Below are 15,161 nucleotides of genomic sequence, written 5' to 3'. Positions count from 1 at the left end.
TTAAAAAACATTGTATGGCCACTTAAAAAAACTTTCGAAGGACATCCGTATTAAAATATAATCCTCATGGTTTTATCAAGGTAAATGCAATAGACTTAACTTATTGATTATTAAAACTGAAGATGGGGGCATCTTACATGACCCCCTGTAGCTGGTGAAGTTTTTTCGACTTACATTACCTCTGATCTGTTCTGGAGTCTTGGGCTAACTGATATAAAGATGGTATGAAAAATCAGTTAGTACCCATCAATGTCAAGTGGAATGATGTAGTAGGAGCAAAAGTCATTGTGCTTAAGTTTGTGAATAGGCAGTTTTTAGTGAAGTATTGTGTTTTGTGTGTAGTAATGTAGTGTGTGTAGTGTAGTAGTAAGTAACTGCCTATTCACAAACTTAAGCACAATGACTTTTGCTCCTACTACATCATTCCACTTGACATTGATGGGTACTAACTGATTTTTCATACCATCTTTATATCAGTTAGCCCAAGACTCCAGAACAGATCAGAGGTAATGTAAGTCGAAAAAACTTCACCAGCTACAGGGGGTCATGTAAGATGCCCCCATCTTCAGTTTTAATAATCAATAAGTTAAGTCTATTGCATTTACCTTGATAAAACCATGAGGATTATATTTTAATACGGATGTCCTTCGAAAGTTTTTTTAAGTGGCCATACAATGTTTTTTAACAACTTTTTATGTAAGTAGTAAAAAACCAACGTGTTATTTCTATATATTTAAATTTTAACTTGTGTTTTTTAATATTGGTATTTTTACTCTCTCTTTTAGTTAACTGATGATGGAATGATTTAATTCCGAAAAGATCTTCTTAAAATAAAAATTTAAGCTTGTAATAAGCATTTTTTATACCTTAATACACACGAACACCACGTGCTTTGTATTCAACAGGTATACTAGCCACTCCTGGATATTTCCACTTCATGGTTTGTTCCAGTTTCACTTTTAATATATATATATATCTAAGTAAAATGTAATGGCATGTCTCGCAAAACAGAAAACCAAAAAAGGTATATCGATGGAAGGCAACCGTATATACGTATTTCTGACTATTGGTCGTCTTCAGTATGGTGCAGCCAAGTTAGAAAAGGAGCATGTTAACTTGGGAAAGGATTACCACAGGAGCAATGCGACCAATTTGTACATAATATAGAATTTGGAAATTTTTGGAATTTGGAAATGCGACCAATATGTACATATATAATATAGAATTTGGAAAATTTTAATATCAGGATTCCCTGATTTGCAATTAGAGAATGTAAATTTCATTCTATAACTAATTTATTTGTTTCACTGGATTGCCTCTCCTTTGCGGTTCGTAGTAGCGTATGTGGCACGCCGACAGTGTTGTTCCGTGTACCGATTTTTCCTGAAATTTCGTTTGGGATATTAAAGCTGAAATTAAAGTAGTGTTGCTAACCATGTATACAAACGAAGAATATGTACAAATTATATGTGTATTGTAAGCAGAACAGCCGTCTTGCTGAAGCCAAATATCGTCAAAGTTGACTGAAAGTAATTGAACTTCCAGAATAATTTGATTTTGCAACAATTCAAAATATTTGTTATCCGTTAAATATCCGTCAATAAAAATGGACCGACGATATAATCCCCCAAAATACCTGTTTAAACATTATTTTTTTATGATATTACGTTCCTACTGGATTACTTGTGTTTAATATGCCGAAACCAATATCGTACGACGGAAGGTTTATGTTTCGGATATAATAAAACTGTCGGCTCATCGGTAAACAAAACGTTTTTTAAAAAATATTGATTTCTATTTTTTTATCCATTATGAGTTCACAAACTTCCATTCTTTTGAAATTGTCCTTGGCTAACAATTCTTGAGTAGTTGAAACTTTAAAACAACGGTAACAGTTTCGTTACAAAATATTCCTGAAAGTTCTATCATTTATGTCAACTCGTTCAGCAATAGTTTTGCTTGAACAAGGATCCCTAGTTTCAGCAAAACTACAAACATCGATTTCCCTATTTTGCTGAACTTCCTTGACTGTTTCCTCTCGTGCTAGCCAAACGAATTCTTTGAAACGAAACGAAAATTTGAACCAAACGATTCAAATTTTTTCATAATATGACTAATAGTTGATTGTGTCGGGATTGCTTATCTTTTCTTTTCTTTGTTTGTATACATGGTTAGAAACACTACTTTAATCTCAGCTTATGGCATTATAATAAGAAGCAAATGCAAGAGTGTTAGCTCGGCCAGTAATGTTCCGTGGAGCTGTTACCAAATTGGTAGATACCTTCGGCAAAAATCGGTAGATTTCGGTATATCATATACACCCTTTTAAATTTGAAATTATAAACAATATTTGAAATAATAAATGCATTAAAGTATAAATTTGACAATTACAATAATACCTAATCAACACAAACAAACTTTTGTTAATAAAATATTATTATTATGTGCACAAAAATACAGAATTATGAATATCCCAAACGGAGTTTCTGCATACACCCTGCATAACAGGTTTAAAACATACTAACAATTACAGTACCAACCAGACAATCCTAAAGAACCGCCTCGTCCTTATGAAGTCCTAGGTAGTGTCGTATTTAATCCTACATCAGTGCTCCAAGATTATCCACTATCCTCCAAAGTCCATCAGAAGGAACTAGACCATCAACTAGATATTATGACTGCTTGTATTTATTGCAAGACAGACAAAAAATTAAAACTGGATGACCAATAGTACAAGAAGACAAACAAGCAGTCTAATATTTGGAAGGAGAGATTTCTATTTTTTTCTACTGTAAAGAAGTGAAAGAAAAAGTTATTAGTACCCTATTCACACTAAAACGGTAAAATATGGCCTATAAAAAAATTATAATGGCTAACGTCATGGACATTTTGGGAAAACACATCACAAATAATTCTCACTGTGCGGTTAGAAATGGAATGGCGCGCTATTTTACATGAAGGAAGCTTATCCCTGTCCGAATTATGCCACAGCTTAAATCGTTCGATAAAACTCGACCAATCAACAAAAAAGAGGTTCCATAAAACGCTTGTGTCATCTCTCAGGAATCGACAATCAGCACAATTTTAATTACGACACATACTTTATAAAGTACCAGACATACAGGGGTGCATAAAAATTATTGCGTTGGATCGTTACACCCTGTGCATAAAAATCAAAATGCATAAAAAAAATAAATTAGATATAAATAGAACAGAAAAAAAAAACATCTTTTTGAACAATGATGACGTACAAAGGCGAAACACGACTAGAAACTTCGAAAACAAAACTAACGTTGGACATAACGACTTCGTCGATATCGACTAACGTCGGACATACGAAAGTACTAAGCAAAATAAATATAAAAGTGTAAATAAAGAAAGGCGTAGAGGCATTAGAAGAATATGCGAAATTGAAAACCTAAATGGATGGTAAAAGAGTAGACTAGGTAGCAGGAAAAAATCCTCAACCAGCCGAATACGTATTGAATGGCCGCGAAATAAAAAAGGAGTAGCACTAATAATTAATAAATAAGAAGCCATCAAAGTGTAGCAGTCAATATTGCTCTACACCAATCTTGAAAAATATATAGGCGAAAAAAATATTACAGCTATCTGCTCAGTTTAAGTCATAGGGGAACATAATTAATGAAAAATAAGTATCCAGATAATGACATTTCGACCTTGTTTTTTTTTTTTATAAATAAAGGTCAAAGTTCAAAATTTATGTTTTTAGCTGTAGCATTTTTTTATACTAGGAGCAATTTTTGCGTTAAAAAATTATTGTGTAAACTTTCACAAGTTCAAATCTATTTATAGTTTGTAGAGATAATTGAAAAAAATAATTTTTTGCCCTATTTATTTACCTAATATTAATAATTTTTGCAATAATGACCGTAAGTAAGATAAAGCACCTTGATAACAGGGTTTAGGAGTTATTAATAAATATCTATAATGTATATAAAAAGATTAAACACTTACAACAAACAAACGAAAAAGATGTCAAATTGAGATGGAAAAAGTACTTTGACAGTTTATTAAATAAGGAATGTGACAGACAACCCGTTGAGTTAACAGAGACAGTAACATCAATGGTCACCAAAATTGCAAACGTTGAAGTGGTTCAAGCATTTCAAAAAATAAAGAAAGAAAAATCAGTTAAACCAGATGATATTCTTGGAGAAGTGTGGAGAGCATTAAGAGATACAGGAACAAGGTGGTCACCAGGTTTATTTAATAGAATTATGGAAGTTGCACAAATGACAGATGAATATAGAAGCAGTATATTAGTACCTGTTTACAAAAACAAGGAAGATTTATAACAATGTACATACTACAGGGCCATAAAACTAGTTAGTCACACCATGAAAATATGGGAGGGAGAAATTAATAGACGATACGTGAAAAAATCAAAATATCTGATAATCATTTTGGCTTTATGCTAGGCAGTTCCACAACAGATGCAATTTTCATTCTAAGACAGTTGATGGAAAAATAGAGGAATAAAGAAGCAAACGCGCAAATAGTATTCATTGATCTTAAGAAAGCATATGATAGAGTTTCTCAAGAGATTTTGTGGTGGGAACTCAATGAGAAAGGACTCCACGGTGAATATGAAAATATTGTGAGACATGTATGAGGGAGTATCAACTAGTGTTAGGACAGGTGTGGGCGAGACTGGTAAATTTCATGTGAAAGTAGGATTGTACCAAAGCTGGTGCTTCTTCCTTATTTATTCTCAATAATTTTGGATCAGACAACAGCGAAACTACAGGGTAACATTCTCTGGTGTACGCTGATGATGTAGTATTAGTAGAAAATAGTGAAAACGACTTAAAACAAAAACTGGAACAGTGAAGATAGACTCTTGAGGAAAACGGTTTAAAATTTAGTAGGGCAAAAACAGAGTATTTGAAATCGTCATTTAATGACGGAAATGCTACAAATAAATTGATATCTTTGGATGGTGAAATGATTGTAAAAAGTAATTGTTTTAAGTCCCTAGGATCGGTATTACAGAGTAATGGGGAAATATATGGAGATGCATGCAGTAGAATTTGGTTAGACAGATACAGTGGATGGAAGCGAGTGGTATGTTGTTTGACAAAAAATAACCAGTCATAAGACCAGTTATGACGTAAGGAACTGAATTTTGAGCAGGTAAAAAAGAGAGTATCAACAAAAATGTATGTAGCGGAAATGATAATGCTTGTATGGATGACTGGACAAAAAAGGATAAAATTAGAAATGAGTATATAAGGGGAAGTCTAGAGGTGGCACCAAATGAGAGGGGGTTGCCAAAATGAAAGAGCATAGGTACAATTGCTAATCTGAGGGATCCTGTAAGGAGTAGGAGAGGAAGATCAAAAATTCCTAAGGGGAGACGCTTAGGCAGGACATATCGGTAAATGGGATTGATATGACCTAAGAAAGCAACTTATGGAGAAATGTAATTAGGGAAATACATAATCATTTAAATTATGTGACAGTGCCGCAGAGAAATCTAAATTTGCCAAATAGCTCACGATCAACTCACGGCAGATCGGTCTACCGCAACCGTTATTGCAACGTTGCCAATTTTAATAGCGCGATTTGTGAAGTAGAGTTGATACAGTTAACTTAGTTGGTTATGTAAAAATGTATATGTATATTTTAATTTTTTGATTCAGAGAATATTATATATCATACTGAAAGACTTGTATAATAATGGAATAATAAATTATTATAACTAATTCTAGGTCCTGTATTTGAAACATTTGTCAGATATAATATAGTGGAAAAGAAAGAACCAATTTTTATGATTTTCCCCACAGTCCATGATGCAGTGCTTCATGCTCTCGGAACTGGTATACTTAACAGACCCGCAACAGAACCGTTTAAACGAGAAGAGGAAGTTAAACTTGGTAGATAAATCTTAACTGATATGTGTGTTGTTCATTTATGTGTAGATATAAAATTTTTATAACTAAATAATATATATTAAAATTGTTCAATTATACTCTTAGCTCTACAGCTTTAAATGAAATTTACTTGCTCTAGGTTAATAGAGAATAAATATATAAAATGTGCCTTATTTGTGTCATTTAAATATTTTTTTATTTATACATTCGCATCAACCTGAAGGTTATTAGCGAGAAGCAAATCTTTATAATATTAAATATTAGATATGTACGAAATTAATAGCCATTAAGTAATTTAGCATATTTGTGAAGAAACAATTTGCACCATGTGCTTTCTCTAGATTTAATGTGATACCGTAGTTGCTTCTTGCCACGGAAAAAACTGGTCAGTCTATAAATAATATGTTTCACCAAGAGTTTGAAGTTACACAGCTCACATTTCGGTTCGGAATCTTTTGTAATTAAAAACCTATGGGTAGCACTGGTATAACCTCATCTAAGACGAGTTATTGTCACTTGATCTCTTCTTTTGGCGGGGAAATATCGCCAAGGCTCTGAATCCCATTTACTCTTTTAATAACCCAATTCCCAAAGGCTATAGCGGGATAAGATAGTCAAAATTGCACCATGCTCGATTTAGTTTTGGGTCTGGCCATTCGAAAGGACATAGTTAAAAACTCACTCAGTTAAATTTTCAAGTTTCTAAGTGCCTCTGGGGGTTCGCTATGGGAAAAAACGTATTTAAAAAAAATAATTTTTTTAGACGCTGTATTGCTGCAAAAAATCTGAAAAAATTTTTGAAAGCGTATTTAAATAATACAAAACTGCTTGATTTTTTTCAGAGTTTTAGCTTGAAAATTGAGCCCAGGAAAAATATTTGAAATTTTCAGTAATATTTTAGGTTATGTCGGAAATTTTTGGCTAACTTTAAAATAATGTTTTTTTATGGGTTTTTTCCCGTTCTTTCGAATGGCATAGGTATTTTTATCATTTTCAACATGAAAAATGCCTAAAAATCGAAAAAACTGCTTTTTTTGGCATTTTTCTGAAGTTTTTGACTTATAACCTCAACAACATACACATAAATTAATGATAATTCATATTTTTATACGTATTCTTATATATCTTTACAATCGAGATAAGCTATTAAAACTATTATTTTTTCCTACAGCATGCTCCAAAAACCGAAAAACCCCGTTTTCTCCATGTTTTTACTACATAACCTCAAAAGATTCCGAAAAATGAATCGTGAATTAGAACGCACTTGTACACTCAAAAGTTGTGGAATTTTAAGCTAGCCAATATATCTATATACGTGATATTATATCACAATGTACATACATTGATACACAGACGCATATCTATATATTTCCATGACTTTTGAGATCCTTGTTATATACATTCATAAGCTCGTCCATGCCTTACTCTTCCGCTTAGATACAAGAGCGTTATACCCATGCTTATAACATTTTTCTTTTATTTTATATTTTATATTTACTTAACTGTTTTGGCGTTCATGTCTTAGCCTTACATCCCGTATATCCAGGGAGCCTGATTGTAACAGAAAACATGGCGTTGGTAGTTGCGCCGCACGGTAGTTGACATTACGCGGCACAAGTACCAACGCCATGTATATCTGTTATAATCGGGCTTTCATTCTATATCGCTCTTAGTGCTTTTGCGTGTGCAGGGCCATATCCTCTTTATCGCTCTTAGTCAGTTTGCGTGTTAGGGCCTTTATCTTTTCGGCGGGACTTTTCCTCAAATGTTCAATGGCTCTCTGTTTTTGTGTTTATTTTGAATTCATTTTGAATTTGACAGCAGAATTGTGTCGTGTATAAAATAACAGGCAAAAATAAACAGTATTATTGTTAAATTAAGAACTCGATCATCAAATAATTTTATTTCATCAGTTTTCGGGATAGATAATGAGATCAAAGTATCTGATTTTTGCGAGTCTGTAATCAATTCATTCGAGAGAGATGTATTGCCACAATATTTTGGAGTAAAAAGTCGTGAGAGACGACTTAATCCGTAACCATACTTCTGTTTATGCCATAACGTTATTTAATTTGACGGATGATCAGCTCACATTAATTTTCGATGGAGCTTATTTAGCTCAATAAAAAAGTAGAAATAATTGGTATCAAAGAAAATCATATTCGGGACAGAAGATAAAACCGTTGTGCAAGCCGTTTACCATCTGCACAATAGACGGGTTTGTTGTATATCTACCCGGTCCATTCTTAGCTACAGAAAATGATGCAAGCTTCATGAAGAAGGTTCTGGAAGATCCAAATGGAATAAGGTCACTTATGAAAAAAGGTGATGTTTGTATTGTATATAGGGGCTTTAGAGACGTCGTATCCTATTTACAAGATCTTGGCTTCAAGGTTCTGATGCCTGCATTAAAAGGAAAAAGACCAAGTTTATCCACAGCTGAAGCTAATGAATCTCGTTATGTTACGAAACTAAGATGGGTAGTAGAAGCTATTCTAACCGTTATGAAAAAAGATTATATAACGTTGAAGAAGGAGACCTGACGAAAGTCAACTACCAAGAGGAAGACCACAGATGAAATGGGTTGATGACATTAAAAGAATAGCCGGAACAAATTGGAAATATGTTGCTCAGGATAGAGACCGATGGAAGGAGTTGGGAGAGGCCTATATCCAAACATGGACGACAGAAGGCTAAGAAGAAGAAGAAGAGCGATGAAGAAGAAGATGAAGAATTAAAAAAATTAATAATACAGAGAATGTTGAATTAGAGTAAAGTGGATAACACATTGGCTAAAGAAGCTGAAACAGCAAGGTGGTCTAGACGAAGTACGACGACAACCAAGATAACATCGCGAGAAATTCTTGATTTTCCAGAGATGACCGAGAGAGATCTCAAAATATTCTTTTCGGGTACGTACCAGTTAGGTCAAGCTGTATGTTACCTAGCTACGTTATTGTTATTGTTGAGTTATTGGACGATAGAAACGAAATTAATTAAGAATGCATGCGAATGAAACCGAATATTATCAAGGTTTTGATACAATCCAGACATATCAAAAAAAAAATTTATAAATGTTACATTGAGTATAAGCCAGAATCTATTTTCTACAATGCAATTTTACTCGTGCGATTGTGCTAATGGATTGAGAACTGTTGGATCCTGCTCACATGTTGCTGCTATTATATAATATTTAAGCAATGCTAGGTACAAATCGGATATTATTAGACCAGCTAAATTTCTTCCAGAAATATTCGGTGAAACGGAGATTGATCCGGTAATCGACGAGGATAGTGAGGAAGATTAATAAAATGTAATTATTCTGTCATTCAATGTATCTAGATTAAATCGAATGTTGTAAATATAGATTGTTAATTAGTAAATATATGAATTTTATTTACCTCTAAAAAAAATTTTGTTTTCCTGCGTACGATCAGCTGTAATAATTATTTAAAAGATATCAAAAATATGGTTCATTTTTCAGAGTCTTTTGAGGTTATGTAGTAAAAACATGGAGAAAATGGGGTTTTTCGGTTTTTGAGAATGTTGTGAGATAAAACTAATGCTTTGAATAGCTGATTATGATTGTAGAGGGAAAGATGCATGTGAAAATGTAAATTATCATTCATTTAGACACTGAATTTAGAGGTTATATAGCGAAAGCTTAAAAACAACGCCGAAAAAACGGGGTTTTTCGGTTTTTAGAGCATGCTGTAGGAAAAAAATAATAGTTTTAATAGCTTATTGCGATTATAAAGATAAGAATACATATAAAAATATGAATTATCAATAATTTATGTGTATGTTTTTGAAGTTATGAGTCAAAAACTTCAGAAAAATGCCAAAAAAGGCAGTTTTTCGATTTTTAGGCATTTTGCACGTTGAAAATAATAATAATACCTATGCCATTCGAAAGAACGGGAAAAAACCTATAAAAAAACATTGTTTTAAAGTTGGCCAAAAATTTCCAACATAACCTAAAATATTACTGAAAATTTCAAATATTTTTCCTGGGCTCAATTTTCAAGCTCAAAACCTGAAAAAAATCAGGCAGTTTTGTATTATTAAAATACGCTTTCGTGAATTTTTTCAGATTTTTTGCAGCAATACATCGTCTAAAAAAAATAATTTTTTTTAAATACGTTTTTTCCCATAGCGAACCCCCAGAGGCACTTAAGAACTTGAAAATTTAACTGAGTGAGTTTTTAATTATGTCCTTTCGAATGGCCAGACCCAAAACTGAATCGAGCATGGTGCAATTTTGACCATCTTATCCCGCTATAGCCTTTCTTAGCCTTCTATTTTGGCTATATTCTACATCAAACGTGACTTTAATCCACAGCCGATATATGGAAGTACATATTTTAAAATTACATGACCACACGACGGTGGTCTATTAGGACAAAATGATCTATATTTCAGAATTATAAGCATATACTTTTGTAAAATATTTAGATAAGTACATTTCTTTTGAGTACCTGAAAGGTACTGAAAAAAAAAAACAGATAGGTATATTATTTATTTATGTAAGAAATAGCCTATTGAGCTAAACCCCGTTCTGATAGATTACCGACTTGTACTGGAGTGTTAATCCTAAACAATTCAACGGAAGTGGCTCAGGTGGCCGAAGATCGATTTTTTACATGTTGTAAATTTGTTTTTTAATGACGTCATGGAATGGAAATTTTCTTCGATAAAGTAATTCTTATTTTCTTAAAAGAATGCTGTTTTTTATAAACTGTGGCTTGTGATTGGTTTATTTTCTTTTGCTTTACAACAATTAAATAATGCGCAAATAGCATAATTATACGTCGATTGGAACACTGCTATAGCACCAATGTGTGGTTGGCATCAACGGCAACACCAGTATTGGTGCCAATCCCTTTGATGTATGCGCAAAAACCGACAGCTCACGGAAAACTCCCAACGTTGGAGCTACTCATAAAAACGTTGGGGCCAACATTGGCTCCAACACAGTTTTATCGGTACACACATTGGACGAACGGTGTTGGGGCCCACGTTGGCCCCCATGTGTGGAACCAACGTAAGATTAGAGACTGAAAATTAGAGATAATGTCATATTTAAAATTGTTGACAAAAATATGGTCATCAGGAATATGAGTAAAAAATAAAAAATGCAGAAAAATAAATATCGAACTTATTTTATTTACTTTAAAAATTGTATATAACGATATTTTGAAATACATAATAAATAACTTGGTCCTTCTTGCTAAACTAAATAAATATTTGAAATAATAACTATGCGGATATTAGTGTAGTCGAAAAGTTTAGAAATATTTTGAATTAGTGAAATACCTATACTTAAAACACATTGCCCACCGGACGGATGGTAAGCTCCGAAACCTAAAATAAATAATTCATTTTGTAGAATAATAAATATATTTACAAATACATATGTGCAAATAAATAAGCATATTCAGGCACACTTTTCTGAATCCCATTTTTTGCAGCCATTTAATCTTGAAATCGCCTGTGAAACGTACGTTACATTTAAAATTAAAATATTTATTGAACATTTCATTATTTAGATCAGAAGCTGCGGTCAAAAATTAATGACGAAAGCCAAACATCATTCTCGTTAACAATACTAAACTCATCTACGGACATATCGTATCTAGTCATCTCCCATCAGGTCTTCTTTGGCTTTAATCCAGGCGTACTTTTTACAGAAACTTGCATGGCGAGCTACTCCAAATTTTATTATTCTATCCTTCAGGATGTTAGTATAAATTTAAAATCGAGACAGAATTTCACTTTTGCTTTAATCTTTATCTTGATTTTAAACAGTTTTAAACTGTTTTTGCTTAATATCTCAGCCATTTTAATTTTTTAGGCAAAAAGGCTAGGCACTTAAATTGTTGCAAAAATGCGATTTCCAACAATTTTTTTTGTAAATTTTATCGTGCGGTCGATATTTTCCGAGTAAAGGGGAAAAATAGTGGAAGGGGAGGAGAAAAATAATTATTTAATTATCTCGTTTAATATTAACTTTACAACATGAATGTACCGAAGCAAAAATGAAGAGAATTATGTTTTATAAAATTTTGATCTCTTTAATTTTTTTGCTAAAATCAATATTAAGGGTGGTTGGTTCGTTCCCGTTTATCTTGCTGAGTTTGGTGTCTAGAGTTCGTTAGGCTTAGGACCTTAAATGTTGATTCTAGCACAAAAATCAAACAAATAAAAATTGTGTATAATAGAATTCTCTTTATTTTTGTTAACGCACTTTTATGTCGTAAAGGTAATAATAAACGAGATAATTCAATAATTATACTTAGTCACTATTTCCCCCTTAACTCGGAAAATATCAACCTCACGAAAAAAAAAATTGCAAAGAAGAAATTATAGGAAATCGTAATTGCAACAATTTAAGTCCTTAATGGTATGCAGTTGTTTTCTAATTCTACCGTAAATTGCAAGTCTGGACAGTGACTATTAAATGTGTGTACTATGTCCATTATTTTGTCTTTTGGGAGTGCAAGAATTAATATGGAACAATACCATTTCTACATATACTGTTACACCGTGATTCAAACAACGCTCTAAAAACAGTAAAAACGCACATAAAAAAAATGTAGCAACAGGTTTATTAATTACTTTTTAGCACATCCATCTACGATTAAGACCAACCTAGTATTAAATATGAAAAATAACTTTGTCACATCCTGAATATAGAACCGCCGGTCTTAAAAAACTAAAAACGATCATGTTAGAGAATTCATTCCCAGCGAACTTTCTAAATAGACTTACTTTTGATGTCTCACAAGTCATAACAACAAATCAAACAGAAGTTTCAACAAACAACCAAAATACATTGTACCACTCTTTACCATATATTCCAAGTTTAACAAATAGACTATTAAATACATTTAGAGAAGTACCTAATATCAAAATTGGAACCAGAAATATAAAAACAATATCGAAATTACACACAAAACACCCTTAAATATTAAAGAAAGCTCCAATGGAATATACTCTCTACCCTGTAATAATTGCAATAGAATATATATTGGAGAAACATCCAGAAATTTGTCCGGAAGATTAACATCGCACAAGAGTGACATTAATCTGAATAAAGTACAAGCCTGTGCATTAAGTGAACATTCTATTAGGATGGGCCACACGCCTAACTATGATCAAGCAAAAATATTGATAAGGGAAAGAAATTACAACAAAAGACTGTTTCTAAAAATGTGTTTAATTAAAACTACACAAAATACCTTAAACAAAAGAGAAGACATTGAAAATCTTAGTGCTATTACAGTAATCTTCTATTAAAGAAAAGAACAACTATATAAAAGTTCTTTAAAAGTTACACAAAAAAGGGATTATTTCAAGTTCAAATAAGATAAAATTTATTGTTTATTTGTGTTTGGTTTTTTTCTCTTCTTAATTACTTAGTAATATAAACTCCGTTGCTTGTTTTATAAGTGTAAACGAAACATTTTTACATATTATGTCAAAATTTGCAATGAAGGTTTGCATAAACATAGACACTTCCTCTGTCAAACTAACCTAAAATGAATTTAAAAATAGAACAGACATGGTAACCATACTAACCAAACTAAAGTTTTGACTGAAAGAAAAAGAAAATCAAATAATATAATGTCAAATGTTAAGTAATTCTGCTAATTTTATAGTACAATCCTCACAAGGGTAAGCCTGTTGAATATATAACAACTTCATTGTCTAATGTAGTTTTTTGTTTTAATTTTTAGTATGTTTTGAGAAAGAGTTAAATAAACTCGAAAGCAAGGTTTTATTTAAAGGCCAGTATTTGACTACAAAACCCAAGGTAAGACGTGATTTTAATCTTTAACTTTTTTGCTGAAATATATATATATATATATATATATATATATATATATATATATATATATATATATATATATATATATATATATATATATTAATGTGATAATAAAAGTCAGAGGTGCGCCAAGCAATTAATTAGCTAATTAATTAATTAATTAAACTTATTTAAATGATGCAATTATGATATTATCACACTATTTAATTCTCTTATCTCATGGTTATATTCGTGCTTCAATATCTATTCTTTACATATGATTGGTAAGGTCCAAGGAATACCGGAATAATAAAAACATATATGATACAACATTATATATTGAAATAAAATTCACACTCAAATATCTTATCTCTTTTGTTATATCTCTATACCAAAAAATATCTCATATAATGATTATCAAAATTTTGTTCTACGTACGTGAACCTTCAAAAATTAATGTTATATACAATATAAATTATAATTTCAAATCAAAATTGTTGTTCTAAATCTCCTGATCAAAATATTTCTAGCTTTTCTAAAGCAATTAAAAAAAAACTTTGTTAATAAAGAAAAACTGACGCATGGTAAAAAACTATCTCTCTGATGATGAGTTGTCCAAATCCTTGTTCCTTGTAGCCTACAATATCTATTCTTAGCAGTTCCCTAGGTAATCAGCAATCTTACAACAAATTATTGCGAGCCTCTCGTCTTTAATGATCTCCTTCAAATGCACGTATCGTTCAAAAGATGCTAGCCTCTTCTCCTCTCGATAAACTGAATCTCTCGTTCCGGCCTGAACAGTGACTCTTGGAATATATAAGTAGAAAAGTATAACTTACAATATTTTACTGGATCAGCTTCTGTCAGATACACTTACTCCAAGAAAACTCACAAACATTCACTTCTAATGCTTACTATCACTTGAAAACCACCAGAGAACAACGACTGTTCGCCTTGCACCCTTGGAAAACAACCGATTATCTTTTCTCCCTCTAAAAACCTACATACCAATCCCACTTTTTTCAATCTCCTCCAATCAAAGCTCGTCATACGTATCCCCATCTGTTCATTTAGATAACAAACAACAATTTTACCTACAATTATAAATTTCCTAAAAACTATTAACATGCTAATCGGTTTCTACAAATTCTTAAGAACTAACGGAGAAATATAATTTCTAAATATTCTATTCTATTGTCTTATTCACTGTACAAGTCTATTTGGAAAACCCGTTTTACTTAAGCTCACTCACGTCACTCAAATATATTTTACAAAGAAAATAATTTATGCATATCTTAAATTTTGTTTACTACAGGTCATCCAGGATAATGGATTTTCATTTCTTCGAAATATCTTTTATAGTTTATTAGTTGAATTTTTTCAATTATTATATTTTGTACTTTGAAATATATTAGGAGCAAACCAATATTATTTTCAATTTTACATAGCATAAC

At 31.8% G+C, this 15,161-nt stretch overlaps 2 protein-coding genes across 7 annotated transcripts in view; one reads left to right on the top strand and one right to left on the bottom strand.

Annotated features, from left to right (window-relative positions):
* The window catches only part of LOC140437212 (prestin-like), a 107,184-nt gene extending 101,130 nt beyond the window's left edge, over nucleotides 1-6,054 (top strand). For 2 of the 3 annotated variants that reach the window (XM_072526588.1, XM_072526587.1), the window contains one exon: nucleotides 5,736-6,054. In XM_072526588.1, the coding sequence (XP_072382689.1) occupies nucleotides 5,736-5,908 (173 nt within the window). In that variant the 3' untranslated portion in view covers nucleotides 5,909-6,054. The remainder of the gene's footprint in view (nucleotides 1-5,735) is intronic. The other variant, XM_072526589.1, reaches the window with a different exon arrangement.
* A 5,002-nt stretch (nucleotides 6,055-11,056) lies between these two features.
* Nucleotides 11,057-15,161, bottom strand: part of LOC140437209 (farnesol dehydrogenase-like) — a 123,110-nt gene continuing 119,005 nt past the window's right edge. For all 4 annotated transcript variants that reach the window (XM_072526577.1, XM_072526579.1, XM_072526576.1 and 1 more), the window contains one exon: nucleotides 11,057-11,261. In XM_072526577.1, coding sequence (XP_072382678.1) covers nucleotides 11,220-11,261 — 42 coding nt within the window. In that variant the 3' untranslated portion in view covers nucleotides 11,057-11,219. The remainder of the gene's footprint in view (nucleotides 11,262-15,161) is intronic.

The sequence above is a fragment of the Diabrotica undecimpunctata genome, chromosome 3 (assembly GCF_040954645.1).
Source record: "Diabrotica undecimpunctata isolate CICGRU chromosome 3, icDiaUnde3, whole genome shotgun sequence".
NCBI lineage: Eukaryota > Metazoa > Arthropoda > Insecta > Coleoptera > Chrysomelidae > Diabrotica > Diabrotica undecimpunctata.
Note: the sequence above shows the minus strand (reverse complement) of the source record. Positions and strands in the feature narration are given on the sequence as shown.